The 17,075-nt window shown below is 49.3% G+C and overlaps 9 protein-coding genes across 11 annotated transcripts; 5 read left to right on the top strand and 4 right to left on the bottom strand.

Moving 5' to 3' along the window:
- Positions 1-171: 171 nt before the first annotated feature.
- TERG_03147 (uncharacterized protein) lies at positions 172-4,593 on the bottom strand (the record flags this gene model as incomplete). The annotated part of the gene is made up of 5 exons (XM_003236049.2): positions 2,692-4,593; positions 2,569-2,634; positions 1,868-2,481; positions 333-1,811; positions 172-264 (listed from the first exon to the last, which is right to left on the bottom strand). Exons 1-5 carry the CDS (start codon positions 2,708-2,710, stop codon positions 172-174), a joined length of 2,271 nt encoding a protein of 756 aa, XP_003236097.1. The 5' UTR covers positions 2,711-4,593.
- TERG_03146 (uncharacterized protein) lies at positions 4,322-5,491 on the top strand (the record flags this gene model as incomplete). The annotated part of the gene is made up of 1 exon (XM_003236048.2): positions 4,322-5,491. One exon carries the CDS (start codon positions 4,322-4,324, stop codon positions 4,952-4,954), a length of 633 nt encoding a protein of 210 aa, XP_003236096.1. The 3' UTR covers positions 4,955-5,491.
- Positions 5,492-5,656: 165 nt separating this feature from the next.
- TERG_11951 (uncharacterized protein) lies at positions 5,657-7,013 on the bottom strand. The gene has a single exon (XM_047750987.1). The coding sequence runs from the start codon at positions 6,292-6,294 to the stop codon at positions 5,983-5,985; it is 312 nt and encodes a 103-aa protein (XP_047605855.1). The 5' UTR covers positions 6,295-7,013; the 3' UTR covers positions 5,657-5,982.
- Positions 7,014-7,107: 94 nt separating this feature from the next.
- TERG_03144 (glucose-6-phosphate isomerase) lies at positions 7,108-9,401 on the top strand. The gene is made up of 2 exons (XM_003236046.2): positions 7,108-7,876; positions 7,935-9,401. Exons 1-2 carry the CDS (start codon positions 7,380-7,382, stop codon positions 9,094-9,096), a joined length of 1,659 nt encoding a protein of 552 aa, XP_003236094.1. The 5' UTR covers positions 7,108-7,379; the 3' UTR covers positions 9,097-9,401.
- Positions 9,402-9,418: 17 nt separating this feature from the next.
- TERG_03143 (uncharacterized protein) lies at positions 9,419-10,722 on the top strand (the record flags this gene model as incomplete). The annotated part of the gene is made up of 3 exons (XM_003236045.2): positions 9,419-9,601; positions 9,667-9,682; positions 9,742-10,722. Exons 1-3 carry the CDS (start codon positions 9,435-9,437, stop codon positions 10,720-10,722), a joined length of 1,164 nt encoding a protein of 387 aa, XP_003236093.1. The 5' UTR covers positions 9,419-9,434.
- A 214-nt stretch (positions 10,723-10,936) lies between these two features.
- Positions 10,937-11,617, bottom strand: TERG_03142 (uncharacterized protein; the record flags this gene model as incomplete). The annotated part of the gene is made up of 1 exon (XM_003236044.1): positions 10,937-11,617. One exon carries the CDS (start codon positions 11,615-11,617, stop codon positions 10,937-10,939), a length of 681 nt encoding a protein of 226 aa, XP_003236092.1.
- A 424-nt stretch (positions 11,618-12,041) lies between these two features.
- TERG_03141 (uncharacterized protein) lies at positions 12,042-12,535 on the top strand (the record flags this gene model as incomplete). The annotated part of the gene is made up of 2 exons (XM_003236043.1): positions 12,042-12,156; positions 12,225-12,535. 2 exons carry the CDS (start codon positions 12,042-12,044, stop codon positions 12,533-12,535), a joined length of 426 nt encoding a protein of 141 aa, XP_003236091.1.
- A 236-nt stretch (positions 12,536-12,771) lies between these two features.
- Positions 12,772-14,203, bottom strand: TERG_03140 (uncharacterized protein; the record flags this gene model as incomplete). 3 transcript variants are annotated; one of them, XM_003236042.2, is made up of 3 exons in its annotated part: positions 12,772-13,643; positions 13,703-13,904; positions 13,964-14,203. In XM_003236042.2, the coding sequence occupies 3 exons, from the start codon at positions 14,201-14,203 to the stop codon at positions 12,772-12,774; spliced, it is 1,314 nt and encodes a 437-aa protein (XP_003236090.2). The 3 variants fall into 3 exon arrangements, with proteins under 3 accessions (XP_003236090.2, XP_047605853.1, XP_047605854.1); XM_047749521.1 differs by lacking the exon at positions 13,964-14,203 and having other exon boundaries at positions 13,703-13,922; XM_047749522.1 differs by lacking the exons at positions 13,703-13,904; positions 13,964-14,203 and having other exon boundaries at positions 12,772-13,653.
- A 389-nt stretch (positions 14,204-14,592) lies between these two features.
- On the top strand, positions 14,593-16,590 carry TERG_03139 (uncharacterized protein). The gene has a single exon (XM_003236041.2). It carries the CDS (start codon positions 14,992-14,994, stop codon positions 16,330-16,332), a length of 1,341 nt encoding a protein of 446 aa, XP_003236089.1. The 5' UTR covers positions 14,593-14,991; the 3' UTR covers positions 16,333-16,590.
- The last annotated feature ends 485 nt before the right edge of the window (positions 16,591-17,075 follow it).

Genomic DNA, 17,075 nt, shown 5'->3' with positions numbered 1-17,075 from the left:
TTATCTTATCTGATCAGCGAGCTAATTGAGCTCACTAATTGTTTCGCCATTCTTGCTGTGCTTTTAAAATAGGCAAAACCAATAGAGCGAACAAAGAACAGCAAAAAATGTCAGTAGTTTCGTTTCTAGTTTACAGATATCTCCGAGAAGAGAAACAACATATACTAAGAACTAGCTTGAGAGGCCTCTCTTTTCGCTCTCAGAGAAAAACACAATCATACGCCACAGCTTCTTCACCAGAACCTCCGCCTCTTCGTCAAGTGCCTAGTTGAATAAATACGTTAACAGATCTGATAAAGAGACAATAAACAACAAGGATATGGAAAACTTACCCCTTCAAGCTGCTCCACGAGATCCTGAGGGTTACCACGCTTCCGGATATGCTCCTCCACAACATCAACCAGCATCTGTTCCTGGACACCGAGGTACTCCATGATCTTCTTCTCAACGAACGGCTTGAGCTGGTCGCTAAGGACTGCCTCATCCACAAACTCCCACTTAACATCCCACTGCCAGAGACCTTCTTTATCTGAAGGGATCTCGGCTGCGAGCTGCCTGGCAGCCTGAGCGCGCTCTTCATCAGTGAGTCCTGCGGTTTCGGCAATAGAATCGAATTTGATATCTGTCAGGGGGCGTCTGGCAGTTGCAGAGGAATCTTCTTCGTCTTCAAGCAGACCCTCAACTTCAGCAACGGTCCTTCGTTGAGCTTTCTGAGCAGCGGCTCCAAGGGATAATTTGAATCGCTGGGGCTCCTTGCGCGGCTGGGTGCGAGATTCCATCTCCTGGGCTTGGCGGGCGAGGAAGTCTTCTGCCATACCGCGAGCTTGTTCTTGTTGCTGGGCTTCTTTAGCCTTTTCTCGCTCCTCGGCTGCTCTGTCGGCTTCGTCCATGGCGGCCTCCCTATTCCGGAATGTAGCACGCTTACGAATCCACACTCCACGGTCAGCGTAGTATTCTTCTACCTTCCGGCTTGCTTCCGTATCATCATTCCACTCCCGTAACCGTTTGGCCATAGCTCGCTTCTCCTCTTCCGCACGCTGTCCTTCTTCCCGCTCTCGATTCTTTTCCCTCTCCACTGCAGCTGTTCTGCTTCGTTCGCGATTTAGCCACCGTCTTTCCTGATCTAAGGCTTGTTTCTCCAGTTCTGCGTTTCGCTTTTCCTGGTGCCTTCTTTCTACCTCAGAATCGCTTGCATCGGTATCATCCTCTTCCGGAATAATCTCCGTTTCATTGTTGACAAATGATACGCCCTTTTGGTAATCCTTTGGAATTTGGTGTCCGTATCCCTTTGGCCCAGATGGGGCATTTGGTACACTTCTATCACGGGGCCCAAGTGGAATCCCATTAGCGCCGCCTGCTGGTCCAGACGTTGAACGTGACGGAGACAACAGCCTGTTCGAACGCGAATGGCCAGCATTCCTAGCTCGCTCTAGAGACTCGATCTCCTCTTCTCGCTTCAGTCGCTCGAGATCCCGACGATTGCTCCTTTCACGGAACGCCGCAATCTCCTTTGCAACAGTTTCTCTCATCTCTGCAGGTATATCTGAAAGCTCATCCTCCACAGTGATCGGAATGGTAATCACTTCAGCAGAAGTGCCATCAGCCTGCTTTTCTCCATCACCCATGGCCGTGTCACCATCCTTGTCCACTCCCTCTCCTTTGACTTGAGCTGAAGGGTTGGTCAGTTCTGCTAAAACAGCCGCAAGGTTCTTCCTTGCAGTTTCGAGACGTGAATGTACTTCTTCTGGTTCTTGAGTATTGTTGGATTCATACTGCTCAAGGTATTTAAGAGAGCTATCATCGACAACAACCTACAAACTTGTCAGCACTATGAAGAAAAAAAAAGTATTGGGATATTTAAACCTACCATTAGTTTACTCATTTCAACTTCTTCATCCCCCTTTTCACCGTCAGACGGCCGCTGTTTGTCGACAGGAACTTCGATATCCCTTAGCACCTCGACAGCAGTATTAAGACTTTCTGGGTCCTCGTACTCTGCAAAACCAAACTTGCAAGGCTTATTGTCTGCATCAGTTGCCCGAATCCAGCGCCTGAGGTTACCCGCCGATCGCAGAATGCGTTCAACGCCTTCGTCACCACCTGTGCCTTCAGTAATACCACTAACGAAAATCGTGCGTACAATTTCATCCTTTGTCGGCGGTTGCAGCTGCATGATGGCTTCACGAATATTCTGACGCTGCGATTCTATTGAAGCGGCGTGGTGCTGGCCTCCCCTGCGCCCTCCCATGTCTCCACCCCGCTCACGGCCACTTTCATGCGGAGTCGTCGATTTAGGAGGGCCTGAAGTGCCTAGGCGAATTACAGGTGCAGAGAAATTGATATTTGGCATGTTCGCGGGAGGCTGGAAGTTTGGTGGAAAGCCGCCGGGCCGGCCTGGCTGTTGGACGTTGTGCTGCTGCATTCCCGGTGGTGCACCGGTCCCTGGAGGTGCCATACCCGGGGGTGCCAATCCTGGTGGACCTTTTCAACGATGAGAAACCACAGGTTAGCTATACAATGTGCAAATTACGCGGTTAAAGGGGACTAAAGGGGACAGGCAAAGCTCACCACCAAGGCCTGGGGGCGCGCCAGGATAGCTCCCAAAATCTGGCGGTTGGCCATACGGCCCTGTAGCTATAGACAAACGGTTAGTATTCGAAACAAGCAAATAAATTGGTCAGTCTTCTTTACCTTGGTATGGATTATACATCCTGCTTCTCTACACACCCTAACCTGGTAGAAGCAAAGAAACGGTAGACAAGCGCTGTAAACGGGTTCAAGGGGCGGTTGGCGCGTATACTCAGCACGGGTAAGCAGTCATCTCTGGGAATATCCTCTGTGCTGTTTCACTTCACGCCCGCTGTCACTTTTCTTGCATTTCTTCTTGAGCCTTCTTGATGCTTTTGATGGAGGTTTTTAGTCGCAGCGGGTGGCCCGTGCTTCATGTCACGTGCCTCACTCTTATTTTTACTTCGGCTTTTATGTTGACGAACGAAATTAACGACGACGACAACGACGACGACAACAGTACAAATGAAGACGAGGCCGAAAAGTGAGGGTAAGATGGAACATAATAGACGAAATCCGTGCTATGGATATATGCTGCAAGAGTTGCATTATAGAAGGACCACGTTGATTTCTATGAGAAAAGAAAGGCCTCCAAGTACAATGCCATCATTGTGATACCCTGCTCTCGTTCACATAACTAGCCTCAAGTGACCCAAACACTTTAATTGATCTGCTGGACTCTGAATGCGAAAGTGCCTTTGTCGGTCAGGAAGTCGGTACGCTTCAAGATCTTGCAAATAATACCAGTTTTGGATTCCTTGATATTATGACTATCAATCATGCTTGATATTCCGTCGAAAAACATGAACTATGATAATCGTATACACTCCGAGAAGGGCTAGCTCCTTGCTTAGATAATTCTCAGTCATGCGAGAAATTGAATACGGAGGAAACGTTTGGCAGACTACCTTCAAACAGGCTCTAAGCTTGTTTCTGATATTTATCGGGAACCGAAGTGACTATCGCGATCTTCGGCGCGTTCCAGTGTGATAACACTGTATTGATTTCACTCGGATTATTACAAGAGTTACAGTATGGCTCGTTCTCTATCCCTGGCAATATTCCCTGTTACGCCTCGTTGCAGTTGTATCAACAGTGCAATTCATAGACTTGAATATATTAAGCACCGATGCCTCGTGATTTCAAAAAGCGTACAGACATTCAGCCGTGCCATTGCAGAAACTTTCCAAATTTCTGAAATCAGTGTGGATGAACGGTTTGAGTAGCGACTAGCACACGGAACAGTTCATGCACATGTATTCAGAAGATACATCTTGTCTATTACTTGATAGTTTATGGACAAGAGAGAGTTTGCGATCCCGGAATATTATAGAAAAGAGGTCAGGATGATCAACCTTATCGGGGTCATCTTCCGCCTGATATACAATTGAAGACAGGTCAAGACCAAACGTGCGAAACCATGTGGTCCTTCGTGCTTCGAAACAAGGTAAGTACCCGTGCAGATCCGGATCTGTCCCCAATTTGATTCGACGGGTCAACCTGGACATACTTGGAACGGGCCGCTACAATTTGGCAATGATAGTCAAGGAGCGGCAGATGTTATCATGCGATAGAGAGTCATTCACTACCTCGAGTCAGCTAACCTTCGGACCGTTGTTCGAGGGGTGTATATAATGTGATCGTCTGCGCAGGAGCTCAAGAGAACTGTCGTGCAAAATCTCTTCTTTAAATAAAAGAAGAAGCAGAATCTCGCAACGCACATTCAAGGCGTTTCTCCTTGGTCAAGGCAAACATGCTCGACTCAATCAAGTCTGCCATGGCAGGAGCCGCTAACCTGGTGTCTGGCCCAGCGGAAAACACGAAAACAGCCCGTGTCAGAGTAGTGAACAATACCACCAGACCTATCGTCGCCATCTCGGTGATTCACAAGTGCAGCAATAGCCACAAGAGCCATCAAGAATGGGCGATGGTGCAACCGGGCAAAGCATCCATTCCTGAAATGGAAGTCGAATACCCAGCTGGCTCTAGTTCTAGTTTCAGGTCTGGCGGCGATAACTCGTGGCTTGCCGTCTGGTACAGCGAGGACCTGCAGGCGCTCTGGCACTCCGAACCAAGAGAGTCGGTGTTTCCGGTCGATATGCTAGACAAACAATCTCGGGAGGAGATTCAAAGGGTTGAAGAAGCCCTCGCTACAGGCAGCGAGCCAGGTTCTAAAGGCGCACAGCTAGCTACTGCGCTGGCAAGGTCAACGACGGATCGAGCATTTAATTCGAACAGTCTAGAGGGATTAGTGCGTCATCAGTTGCGGGATGAGGATGCAAACGAGGTGACTGAGTTGGTTATCAATACCAATGAGACGATGACTTTTAAATCCAAGTCTGGCACCACCGAGGTCAAGGTTAATTCTCAGCCGGCTGCCGCATAGCTCATTAACTAGTCAACCGCTTGACGAGGGCTCCAGCACAGAGATGATTGATGTGTTGGGCTTGAAGTTGTGAGTTACTTTCTTGTCCAGAGTTGCTAAGTCGAATACTCTTTTTTTTTTTTTGTTTCGGGCAGTGCAAGCGACGTGTAATTGAGCCACGACTGTTCAGGTAGCTTAATTTAAATTAGCTTGGTGAATAGCCTGTTTGTATTGGATGCTTATATTGCCCCTTTTTTTTGAGCTTCGTTTGTTGCTGGCCAGTTGCAGTTGAAAGGCTGACTGGATGGCTTGAGCCTGGGCCTGGTCAAGGATACATGCAGCTAGCTTGGTGATGGCTGGGCAGACGGTTAACTCAACGGCTGGTCTTCGTGTCAGCCTCGCATTGTTCCGTTTGGTGTGTTCATTCGTAGTTAGTATTATTGATGAAGGAATTAGGCTGTCTACTAAAAAAGCCCTTTTCACGAGGCCGCTTCTTGTACGAAGAGGAAAGGAACGGTGAGCAGGAGATGCCTCTGTTCGATCAAACGGACATTTTTTTTTTTTTTTTTTCATTTTTTTTTTTTTTTGGCTGCCACCAATCTCGGGTGTTTAACGACAGATTACCTGGGGGACGGGCCCTAATATGGGTACAGTCAAGAATGAATGGACCGCACGAAAAACTATTTATACCTTCTCGTGGCTGCGGCTGAGAGCCCGCCAGGGAGCCTGAAGGGTGAAAAGGGGTAAACAAATACATTGACATATGGACCAGGACTCGTTTCCAGCTGCGATGGTACTGGCTACGGAGGCGAATGGCTGAACCTAAGCAATTTGTTCATGGAGGTGAACAGCTCGTCTGCCTTTTGCCTGGTTTCAGCCGCCCAAGCCCATGGAGGAAAGGTGAGACGTATAAGAGGGAGCTCGAGGCCCGTCAGGGGGATTTATATACCTATTCCCCATCTCAGAATCAGTCATTCGTTTGTTCCAAGCTAGCAAGCAAGAAAAGTATCAGCACATACCCTCTTTATACCCTCTAATATCTTAATCAATTAATTCATATCTTCGTCAAGATGCGCACTGGTATCTTTGCTCTTGCTGCCCTCCTCGTGAGCGGTGTCATGGCCGATGAGGGAGAATGGCGCAAGGTTGAGCCCCATACCATGAAGGCTCTCCGTGAACTCCGTGCCCGTCAGAGCGGTGGCTCTTCGTTCATTCCTGGCACCACCCAGGGCCACGGCAAGAACTGTGTGGACGCCTTTGGTGCTGGATACGAGCTGTGTGCCAACAGCAAGGTCTGCTACAACCCAACTGAGGGTGATGTCTGCTGCTCCGAAGGCTGTATGTCCATGAATTTGAGCCATTTCATCCTGATATCAAACACCTGCTGACCATCTGATAGACCCCTGCCCAAGTGGAAGCTTCTGCTTGACCAAGGGATACTGCTGCCCCACGTGAGTGGTACTCTGTGGTATATATATATATATATATATCGACAAGCAGGCTGCTAACCGCTTTCCAGGGACTTGACCCCAAGGAGTGTGCCAAACAGCACAATGTCGAGCTCCCTCCCACCTATGGCAACGGCAACACCAAGCCCTCCGGCGCCCCCTATCCTACCGGCAGCACCCCTCCCACCGGCGGCTCTCACTCTACCGGCGCTCCTAAGCCCACTGGAACTCTCCCAACTCGCACTGGAACTAGCACCGGCCCAACTGCCACCAGCCCACCAATCTACACTGGTGCTGCCACCCACAACGCCATCCAGGGAGCTGCCGCCGCCATCGTCGCTCTCGGACTTGTCCAGAATTTGTTGTGAAGAATCCACTCGATCGTTCCCTGACCTTCTCTCACGTCTCTATCTGCTGAACGAAACGTAATGGACGGTGGTTGTCGCGGGGGGTATCTCGTATCTGGCGGGCAAAGATGTACTTAGCTTTTGTGTGTCATATGTAATCTAACGCTGACTTCTTCGGTTTCATATCGTCGTTCGACTCCTCTTCTTCCTCTTCTAGGCGTCTTCCACCGTCTTCCAGGCCGTGCTTGTCTTCATCACTGTCGCCGCCGGCCCCGGGTCTGGACAGGCTGGGCAGCTCGCAGGCTGAATAATCCAAGGATTTAGTTGCTCGCTCGTGGCACCGCTGGCCCGGGATACCTGATCAAGAGCCATTCCGGGATAGAGGAACATGCAGGACCCGGTCAGAGCCAGCAGCAGGCCGGTTGTTGCGGGTGTCTCTTTGTCACATATATAGCTTGACCTGGTCGTGGGTTTGTCGACGCGGGAGGTGTTCATTACCTGCTTTTTAAGTCTAACTGCTGCCCCTCAGCTTGACATCATCACCACCTCGAACTCGACATTGAGCCCTGGTACGTACCGACAGCAGAGCAGAGGACAAAGGCCGAGGACGACGAGACCAGACGAAAAGAAGAGGCACAGGATACAGTCGAGATGCCATTCGCACAAGCAAGCAGCCTGGAGGCCTGGAAGGCCCTGGAGCAGCACCATACCACCGCCGGGCGCCACATCCGGGTCAACGAGGAGTTCCAGAAGGACTCGCAGCGCTTCGAGAAGCTGTCTCGCACCTTTTACAATGAAGCAGACAAGTCGGAGACGCTGTTCGACTTCTCCAAGAACCTTGTCACGGACGAGACGGTCTCCCTGCTCGTCAACCTGGCGCGGGAGGCTGGTATCGAGGAGCTGCGCGAGCAGATGTTCAAGGGCGAGCCCATTAACTTCACCGAGAACCGGGCCGTCTACCACGTTGCCCTGCGCAATGTGAGCAATCAGCCGATGCAAGTCGGCGGGAAGAGCGTCGTCGAGGACGTCAATTCGGTGCTGGAGCACATGAAGCAGTTCTCAGAGCAGGTCCGCAGTGGTGAGTGGAAGGGCTACACCGGAAAGAAGATCAAGACCATCATCAACATCGGAATTGGCGGGTCAGACCTGTAAGTCTCCAGTTAGGCCGGGTACTATTAGTTGGATGCATGCTAACTGATGCTGTAGCGGCCCTGTTATGGTGACGGAGGCGCTGAAGGCGTATGCTGACCGTAGCTTCGATATCCACTTCGTCTCCAACATCGACGGCACTCACATCGTCGAAGCTCTGCGTAACTCGGACCCAGAGACGACTCTGTTCCTCATTGCCTCCAAGACGTTCACCACTGCCGAGACGACTACCAATGCCAACACGGCCAAGGACTGGTTTCTCAAGACCGCCAAAGACGAGGCTCACATCGCCAAACACTTTGTTGCCCTCTCTACCAACGAGCAGGAAGTCACCAAGTTCGGCATCGACAAGAAGAACATGTTCGGCTTTGAGTCCTGGGTCGGTGGCCGCTACTCTGTCTGGTCTGCTATCGGCCTCTCCGTCGCCCTGTACATCGGCTTCGATAACTTCCACCAGTTCCTCGCCGGTGCTCATGCCATGGACAAGCACTTCCGCGAGACTCCCCTGGAACAGAACATCCCTGTCCTCGGCGGTCTGCTGAGCGTCTGGTACAGCAACTTCTTTGGCGCTCAGACTCACCTGGTCTCCCCCTTTGACCAGTACCTACACCGCTTCCCGGCCTATCTCCAGCAGCTTTCCATGGAAAGCAACGGTAAGGCTGTTACCCGCAACGGTGAGCATACCAAATATACTACTGGTGCCATTCTCTTCGGTGAGCCAGCCACCAATGCCCAGCACAGCTTCTACCAGCTGCTGCACCAGGGCACCAAGCTCATCCCCACCGACTTCATCCTCGCGGCTGAATCCCATAATCCCGTTGAGGGAGGCAAACACCAGCGTATGCTTGCATCCAACTTCCTCGCCCAAGCAGAGGCTCTCATGGTCGGCAAGTCTCCCGAACAAGTCAAGGCCGAGGGTGCCCCTGACGAGCTGGTTGCACACAAGACCTTCTTGGGCAACCGCCCTACCACCTCCATCCTGGCCCAGAAGATCACCCCGGCTACTCTGGGTGCATTGATCGCATACTATGAGCATGTCACCTTTACCGAGGGTGCCGTCTGGAACATCAACTCCTTTGACCAGTGGGGAGTCGAGCTCGGAAAGGTCCTTGCTAAGAAGATCCAGAAGGAACTCGAGACCTCTGGTGCTGGAGGTGACCACGACGGCTCAACCAGTGGCCTCATTGCTGCCTTCAAGAAGAAGGCATCCCTTTTATAAGTAAGTGATAACGACAAATGTCTTTGTTTCTCGTAGCTAGATGATGATGACTTGCTGCTTATGCATTTAATAAATATGAAAATTTGTATTAATTGCCCGTGGTCTCTCGATCGCCCTTGAGTGCTCTATCCTGGTAGTTCAGCCTCTAGTCGTATTGTATATCGCAGTATATTCCGTAGATCTTGTTTGCTCGTTGCCTCAGCTGTATAGATATATACATTTGCCCCTGAACACCGCCAAGTCTGATAACACCATGTGGTTAAAATGAACCCCCAGAAAGAACATCTAACTACCGCTCTGCCGTCCGGACGCCCGCAAGGGAGGATTATTGCATTAATATGACTTTTCTCAAGCGGATACTGATATCCAGCCCGCTCTACTTGGTATTTTTCTCCTACCTCTGCGCCGTCGTGAGCGCTTCCCGGTTAACACACCTGGACAATCCCGCGAAACCAGCATACAAATACGGCGATAACCTCCCCATCAGCTGCCTGAACAGAACAATGTAAGCTGGTTCCTTTTTGATTTACTTGTTTTATGAATCGTATTAACTATGAAATTAATCTACAGTGACGATGGACAACACGTACGAAATCTAACCAATTCCTACCATCCAGCAACGATCAACGATTAACCAACCAACAGGTCACCGATGTAGCTGGAAAGCTCCAATTTATACCCTTCCCCGAATGCAATGAGACCGGCTTGCCTCTTGCGTTTCGCTATGGCATCTCCGAAACAATAACCTGCACCATCGACTCGCTCTCCGACTCCCTCTACCACCTACTAGAATACTACGTCCACTCCGATGTCCCTCTCGCATGCCGCATACCTACCGCCCCCTTAGACGGATCCAGCACGAAATTCAGCTCGAGAAAAGATGACATCAAGGAGAAGGACAGGCATAAGAAGAAGAAGAGCAAAAGCAAGGATAAAGACGAAGAAGAGAGCGGGGATGAGCTTTCTTCGACGCCGTTTACGCCCATGACCTTTGCGGTGCAAGGGACGCTCCAATACAGCCATTTGCACATGTGGACGGATTTGAATGTTCTCTTTCACCGATCTACAAGCATACAGTCAAAGGGCGCAAAGCCTTCTACACACCACATACACGGCCAAGTTGTAGCTGGATCGGCATATTCCTTCCCGCTGGCAGCTAAACGGGATAAGGAAGGGAAGCTTGACAGGACGATAAGCGTGCCTTTGGACCCCTGGGCGGCGGGGAAGGGGAGCAAGATTGTTCGTGGGGAGCCAGTTACTTTCACATTTAGGGTCGGCTGGGTGGATGAGAGTGATATCTCTTTCCTTTCGGCACAGCCGCATGGAAGTTGGGGTGCATTTGGAATGATGTTATGGCGGGCCAGCATGCATGTTATGGCCGGCGTGGCTGGAGGTATCCTTGCTATATGGTGGGATCGAACACTTGGATCAAGACGAAAAGGAAGCCGATGGGATGGAGATGGGTTGTTGGGCAACATACCCGGTTCATCAAAAGGGTTTTTTGGATCACGACGTGCTGGTACCGCGTCCAGTAGTACTACGAGTATAGGTGGTTATGGAGGGTACGGGCTAAGCAGTGCTGGAAGTCATGGCTACAATGGCTTCTCTAGCGGGAAAAGAGACTGATCTCCATGATGTCAAGGCGTCTTATCATTTTTTGTGAATGGGTGTTGATAAAATAGATTTTGACGCATTTCTAGGTGGTAACTTTGACATACTAAGTGTACATGATAAAACGAAATTAAAGGTATATTCAACCTTCATAATGCTAGTTATACATTCGACTTCACACGCCCATAACCGGAGAATCCACAACCAACAGCCAAAGATAGGTGTTACATTACCATCCCTGCCTCTTCAACTCCATGCATCTAGCAACCTGGACCTTGAACGATCTCTTGAATAAGTCTCTCCACAGCCTCGACTTTGTGGCCTTCCGCTTCCTGCCCCGACGAAGATGGAACCTCTGAGCCATTTGGTCGGACCTGATCTTATTTCTCGAAACCACACCCTCCAACATAGAAAAAGCAGTCGTGGCATCAATGCCTCTCGACGGGTCAACTGCAATCGTACGGCCTAGTTTCGGGCCCAGTTTCAATTCAGGGTATTTCGGAACAGCACGTCCTCCCTCGTTCGAATTGTTTGCAACCGAGTCTCGAACAGCTCGAGTCACCCGCCCAACGTCTGCATTTTGAAATAGGTGGCGAAATCCAGCTGTGACGTTTGAGCTATTGGGCGGGTTGGACGAGCCTACTCGCTCATATACGTCGTCTAGCAGGTTGCTAATCGAGTCCACATCGAAGTTGTTCTGGCTGGGTGAAGGTGTCTTTTGTAGTCTTTGCTGCTGCTGGGAGTCCACCGGGGCGTCTTTCGGTCTATCCCAAAGTGGCTGGGATGTAGATATCGTTCGTACCGGCTGCCAGAGCGGTTGTGATGTATATGCTGGGCGAGAGAAGTGTTGGCGGACGAGGCGAGAGGTGTGCTTCGAAACCAGGCCATTGGCCATCCGTCGGACGTCCATCACGGCTGGCACAGTTCAATGACCATCCAGAACCCCGTAACAGTGTAAAACAAGCGTCGCCGTGGGCTGTAGCGTCTCTTTCTGCTGCTTCTTGTCGCTGTTTCGTCGTCCCTTTTTGATGCTTTCCTGCGACTTCGTGAAAAAACGTCGAACCTCAATCGGGCAGTCAGGTGGCCGTCGGAGAAATTTCGGGTTTTTATTTTTCCGTCAATTCACGTGACGCTGTCATTATTTTAGGTTTTCTCCAAGGTTTTATCGATAAGGAAGTTCCGATGTCGCGAGTTGAAAAAAACATTGGCGATTAGCGACGACGACGACGAAGACGACGACGATTGCGATAACGAAGAGCAGACGAGAAGAAGAGTAGAAGGAGAGACTATCCCGTGTCGGTAGCAGTCGAGCAGTGCGTGATACTGCCAGAGTCATGTCGTCTATCACCATCGCGAGCCTGCCTAGGATGGCCCGGGAGACGCTCTCCGCGATCATCCAAACACCCGCAGCGGCCAGCAATCTTGCTATCATAGATGTCCGGGATTCTGGTTCGTCTGTTCATCCCCTTATCTCCCTCCGTGCGACGTCTAACTAGGCTGTATTGTCGTCCACATAGACCATGTCGGCGGCAACATTGTCACTTCGCAATGGGTCCCCAGCTCCTCCTTTGATGTTCATGTCCCAGAGCTTATCCGGACTCTTAAGGACAAGGAGAAAGTCGTCTTCCACTGTGCTCTAAGCCAGCAGCGCGGCCCATCAGCTGCTCTAAAATACGCAAGAGAACGAGCGAGGTTGCTTGGTGAGGATGAAAGCGCCAAACAGACCATCTTTGTTCTTGACGGGGGCTTCGTCAAGTGGCAGGAGGTCTTCGGCAACGACCCAAAACTCACTAATGACTACGTCAAAGATATCTGGGACGACTATTGATTATATCCTTTACGATGATGGCCTTTTTTTTCTTGCCAATCGCTTTGAGTATGATTAACGTGTGGGAGACTAGACTTGACTAAATACTATTGACGGTAACGAAGCAGTCGGCATTCTTAAACTTATACATAGATCACGCTACCAGAATGCAGCTCACGATTATAGAACATCCAGGCACAAAAAGGTCAAAGATTCTAGGTGTATATATACATAATAGAAGTATTTACTCGGTGGAATTACATCCGAACTTCACCACCAAAGCCTACCGGCCGTCTCTTGCCCCCACTCTCAGGAACAATAGCCATCGCCTTGTAGATCCTGCCCATCCCTCCGCCCCCACGCTCAACGAGACGCTGCCAGGAGCTTTCTATCTGCTTACGCTTCTCTTCATCATTTACATTGCGAAGTAGCTGGGCCGCCCTTTCTGCAATGCCCAATGAACGTAGAAAGCTACCCTGCTCATTAGGGCCGTAAACTTCAACACCAGGACTAGCGTTGAGAGCAGACTCAGCAAGGCCAGTGAAATCCACATCCGCGCTGAGATCGACTTCTCCTGGGGTTGCGAAGGGCGACACGACCTGGTGATTCTTGATTCCGCGCAGAGAATTGACGGGGATGGTAGACGATGGGCCATAATCAAGTATCAGCGCTGCGCCAGCTGGGGTGCGGGTGGGTAAAGGTTTTTTATCAGTTGGATTGGGTCCTCCTATCAGTCGGGCTATTTCTTGGGCGTAGGTATGACTTTCCGGGCTGATCTCAATGGTTGATCCACGAGTCGACTTGAGGGCCTTGTACCGAGGTGACATTTCTGGCATGACGAGCGATGCTGGAGTAGGAGACTTTGCGAGTGCTAATCGGAACTCAAGCTTCTTGTCGTTCTTGTCGTTACCGTAGTCGCAGTCGGGCTCGCGTTCTGCCTCGGGGTTTGTAGCAACAACCAACTCTCTCCATTGTGTTCCATTTAGGGGTAGCGAAGGTTGTCGAAGTTCAGCCGGTCCAGTCGGTGTATTGATTGTTTCTGGAGGAGGGGAGTGAACGGCTTGGAATGCATGGATCGGAAGGGCATCGAAGAACTCGTGAGCAATGATGAATGGCGCCTTATCCTCGGCTAGTATCATCGTTAGTTTGTAGTTTATTATGGGTTCAGACAAGGATAGAAGTACTCACTCTGAGTCAATATGCGTATATGCTCTGTCCAGTACACCGGTACTCCTAGGTGAATACTAATGCTTTTATAGCCGATATCGCACTCTTCCATCGGTGCATCTCCGCAAAGTGCCTTCTTTTGGATATCTCGCAACGTTGGACTAGCTTCTATCATATACACTCCCTCAACACTCGAAGCAAACCCTTTAAAGTTCCTAACCGACTGATACGTATCCTCCATCAGTTGCAATTTCCATGCTCATTAAGTAAAGAAAAACTTACTCGTAATATATCCGCCATCAATGTTCCCTTGCCTGGCCCAAATTCCATCAATTGGACTCCGCTGCTACGTCGCCCCTGAGACAGCCATTCAGTCACTATCCATATTCCTAGCAGCTCGCCAAACATTTGAGATATCTCCGGCGACGTAACGAAGTCTCCCTCCTTGCCAAAGACATCTCTGCCAGGTGTTCCACGGGATGTATAGTAACCACCTTCATCGGAAGTTAGACACTGACGCATGAAGGCCGCAATCGAAATCGGTCCCGTAGTCTACATCAGGAATAAAAAAGATTAGCAAACCAGCATTCCAATCTGACTTATAAACTGTATTCAAGGAGTAGCATGGAAAGAACCAACATTGATTGCATCTGTGATTCTCTTTGCCAGGGGAGTCGACCATTCCCGCTGCGAAGCCGGCTTCAACGTGGATAGACACCGCCGGCCGTTTGGCACTGCCAGCCGCGCGGGTCGACTGGCATTTGCCAATCGGTATACTATCCTAGAGGCACCATTGCTCATCTTTCGGCGATGAGAGGTGCTGTTTCGACAAACTGTGACCTCGAGGAAAGCATTCAAGATCTCAAATATCCAAGAACAACAAGCATGCCTTCCCGAGCGGTCGTGCTTATGTAAGATTCGACTTCGGCGTTTCTAAGCGCAAAAAGGAACGTTTGGGATACAGAGCGTGGCAGAATTAGCTTCTATGCAAAGGACTCTTTGATTTATTCTCAGCCTTTGGCGCTGAGCCACTAGTTTACACGCTAGTTTATATATGGTTACTATATTATTTACCCCTGCTCATGAGCTTAGCTGTATGGTATAACCATTGTCATGACGCGATGTATGATACAGGGTCCCTATTTATCTCTAGAAAGTTCGCTATAAACTCAACAAACTCCGCCGAAGATCTGGCGTTTCTCTTCTCTACAAATGTAATTCAAGTGGGAAGAGTACCAGCAAAATTCAAGGGCTTATTATACTGACGTCTCCTTATACCACTCTATAACTAACCTAGGTACTCTGTATTCATGGCAAGTGCGTACACTCGTGATGACTCCCCATCCCAACAAGTTGACCACCATTACCAGACGGAATACGCCCCTACACCTAGTTATTCCTATAGTATCCTTTCTCCTTTAGTTTATAGCACTATCGCGCATGACCAGCCCCTGGAGGAAGAAAGTTTGAACTCGCAGCCGGTATCTTCTTACCCAGAGAAGCTCCCGTTGCTTCGACTGGACCAATGGGATGAGACAAGGGTATATGATGAGCAACCTCCGAGCTATATCCACTATTCTATTGAGTGGAAAGTAGCCCTGAATAATAGGGTTGTGATAAAGGACACAGAGCAGGATTTGGTCCTGTCTCCTAGATACCACTGGCAGCTTTTTCTGAAACCAAGACTGGAAAAGCTTCTGCACAAGAAGTTCTCGAGTACCCGGCGAGTTAGGTCGGATGATACCAACGTCGTTGTATCAATAAATGATTGTAGCCAACGAGATCTGACTAGACGGTTTGATGGAACTGATGTTGATTGGCCGGCTATAGAGAAACAGCTCCTCTTATGGGGGGATCTATTCCGAGCAGGGAAGAAACTCAGGCTTAGTATTTCTTTTAACTATATAGAGGACAGTCGCACCTCTGGTCCTGTCCCGAGAAGAGGTGGTAAAAGAGGCCGTACATCAGTGACTAATAGGATGCTTGCTGAAAGAGAAGCACAAATTGATGCAGAGGAAGGCAGCTGCGGGCAGCGATCCGTTTGGCGGGAAGTATATAACTTGATGTGCTGCCCCGGTCCACCATGCCGCTTAGGGCCACACTGCTGGCAGGACCCAGAAGGGAAACACTATAAACTCAAGACACACCATCTTCGGAATCTTGTTAAGTACGCTGGCGTAATGCAGTCACATGAGGACATGCCCGACATGATCCGGAAAGAGTTATATTCAGAGCATCAACCTGCAAAGCGGCGGAGAGAAGACGGTTCACTAACAAACGGGACACCTATCAACATCAACGTCTTGCCCACTCAGCCTTTATTTACTCCTATGCCAGCTATAACGCAGACATCACCTTCGCCTTTAGATAGACGTCATGCCGATGTTCTCGACATCCCAGGCCCCCGAGACGATGCTGTTAAGCATTACACCGAGTGGCAGCAGCTAAAGGTGACAAATGAAATACTCAAGGCCGATTTTCAAAAAGCCTGCGATTTGGCGCTGGCAAATGGTCTTGATCTTGAACAAGTCTACAAGGATCAAGAGCCAGACTTCTTCATCAAACAAGGTGTGAAGATAGGTATTGCCCGACGCTTCGTGGACGACATTGGTGTGTGGGCCACGCGTCATGAACCCGATTTTGATGAGTGAGTGTCGACAGCAGATCCATGCCGTAGGCGGTAGGGTGCCGGTGTCATTTACTGTACTTCTTGAGAAACGATTTGTTGTTTTTTTGTTTATACATACGTGGGAGGATAGAACCTGACATAAAGATCCAATGGAAACTCAATCTATAGTCACATTTCCTAGCCCTATTAAACCCTATTTTAAAATGTGATAAAACCTTCCCAGAAGTATATATGACCTAGGACAAGAGTCCCATTAGTTTCGGCTATTTAATATATATACTAATATTCTTAAGGCAGCTAAATTATATCTTTACTCTGTAGTCTCACCCACTAATCCCTCGATATAGGTACTTTAATATTGTATCTCAATAATTTATATATAGTGTGTTGTAGAATCAGCTTGACGCCTCAATACTCTTCGCTCTTTATTAAATACTATCCTAAAATAAGCTGGTATGCATACAGTTAGTATTTAAAAGACTCTTACTATGAATTATATAGTATCTAGAAATTACACAATTAAGGTCTGTAATTGTTATAGTTATTAAGGAATTTTTTGCTAAAGTGAAGGCGTCTATTAAAACTGATAAGTCTATAAGATGGACCTGAGCCAACAAAGGGTTTGGTAATTTCCTTGAATGCTATATACCTAAATCGGGCAGAAAGTAGGCATATTGGTACAGAATCTAAATCCTTGGGCAATCGCCAACTGCATTAACCCCAAGTTGTCAACCCTATAACCCCTATAAAACCCTTTCCCGTTTA

The sequence above is a fragment of the Trichophyton rubrum genome (assembly GCF_000151425.1).
Source record: "Trichophyton rubrum CBS 118892 genomic scaffold supercont2.3, whole genome shotgun sequence".
Classification (NCBI taxonomy): Eukaryota; Fungi; Ascomycota; class Eurotiomycetes; order Onygenales; family Arthrodermataceae; genus Trichophyton; species Trichophyton rubrum.
Note: the sequence above shows the minus strand (reverse complement) of the source record. Positions and strands in the feature narration are given on the sequence as shown.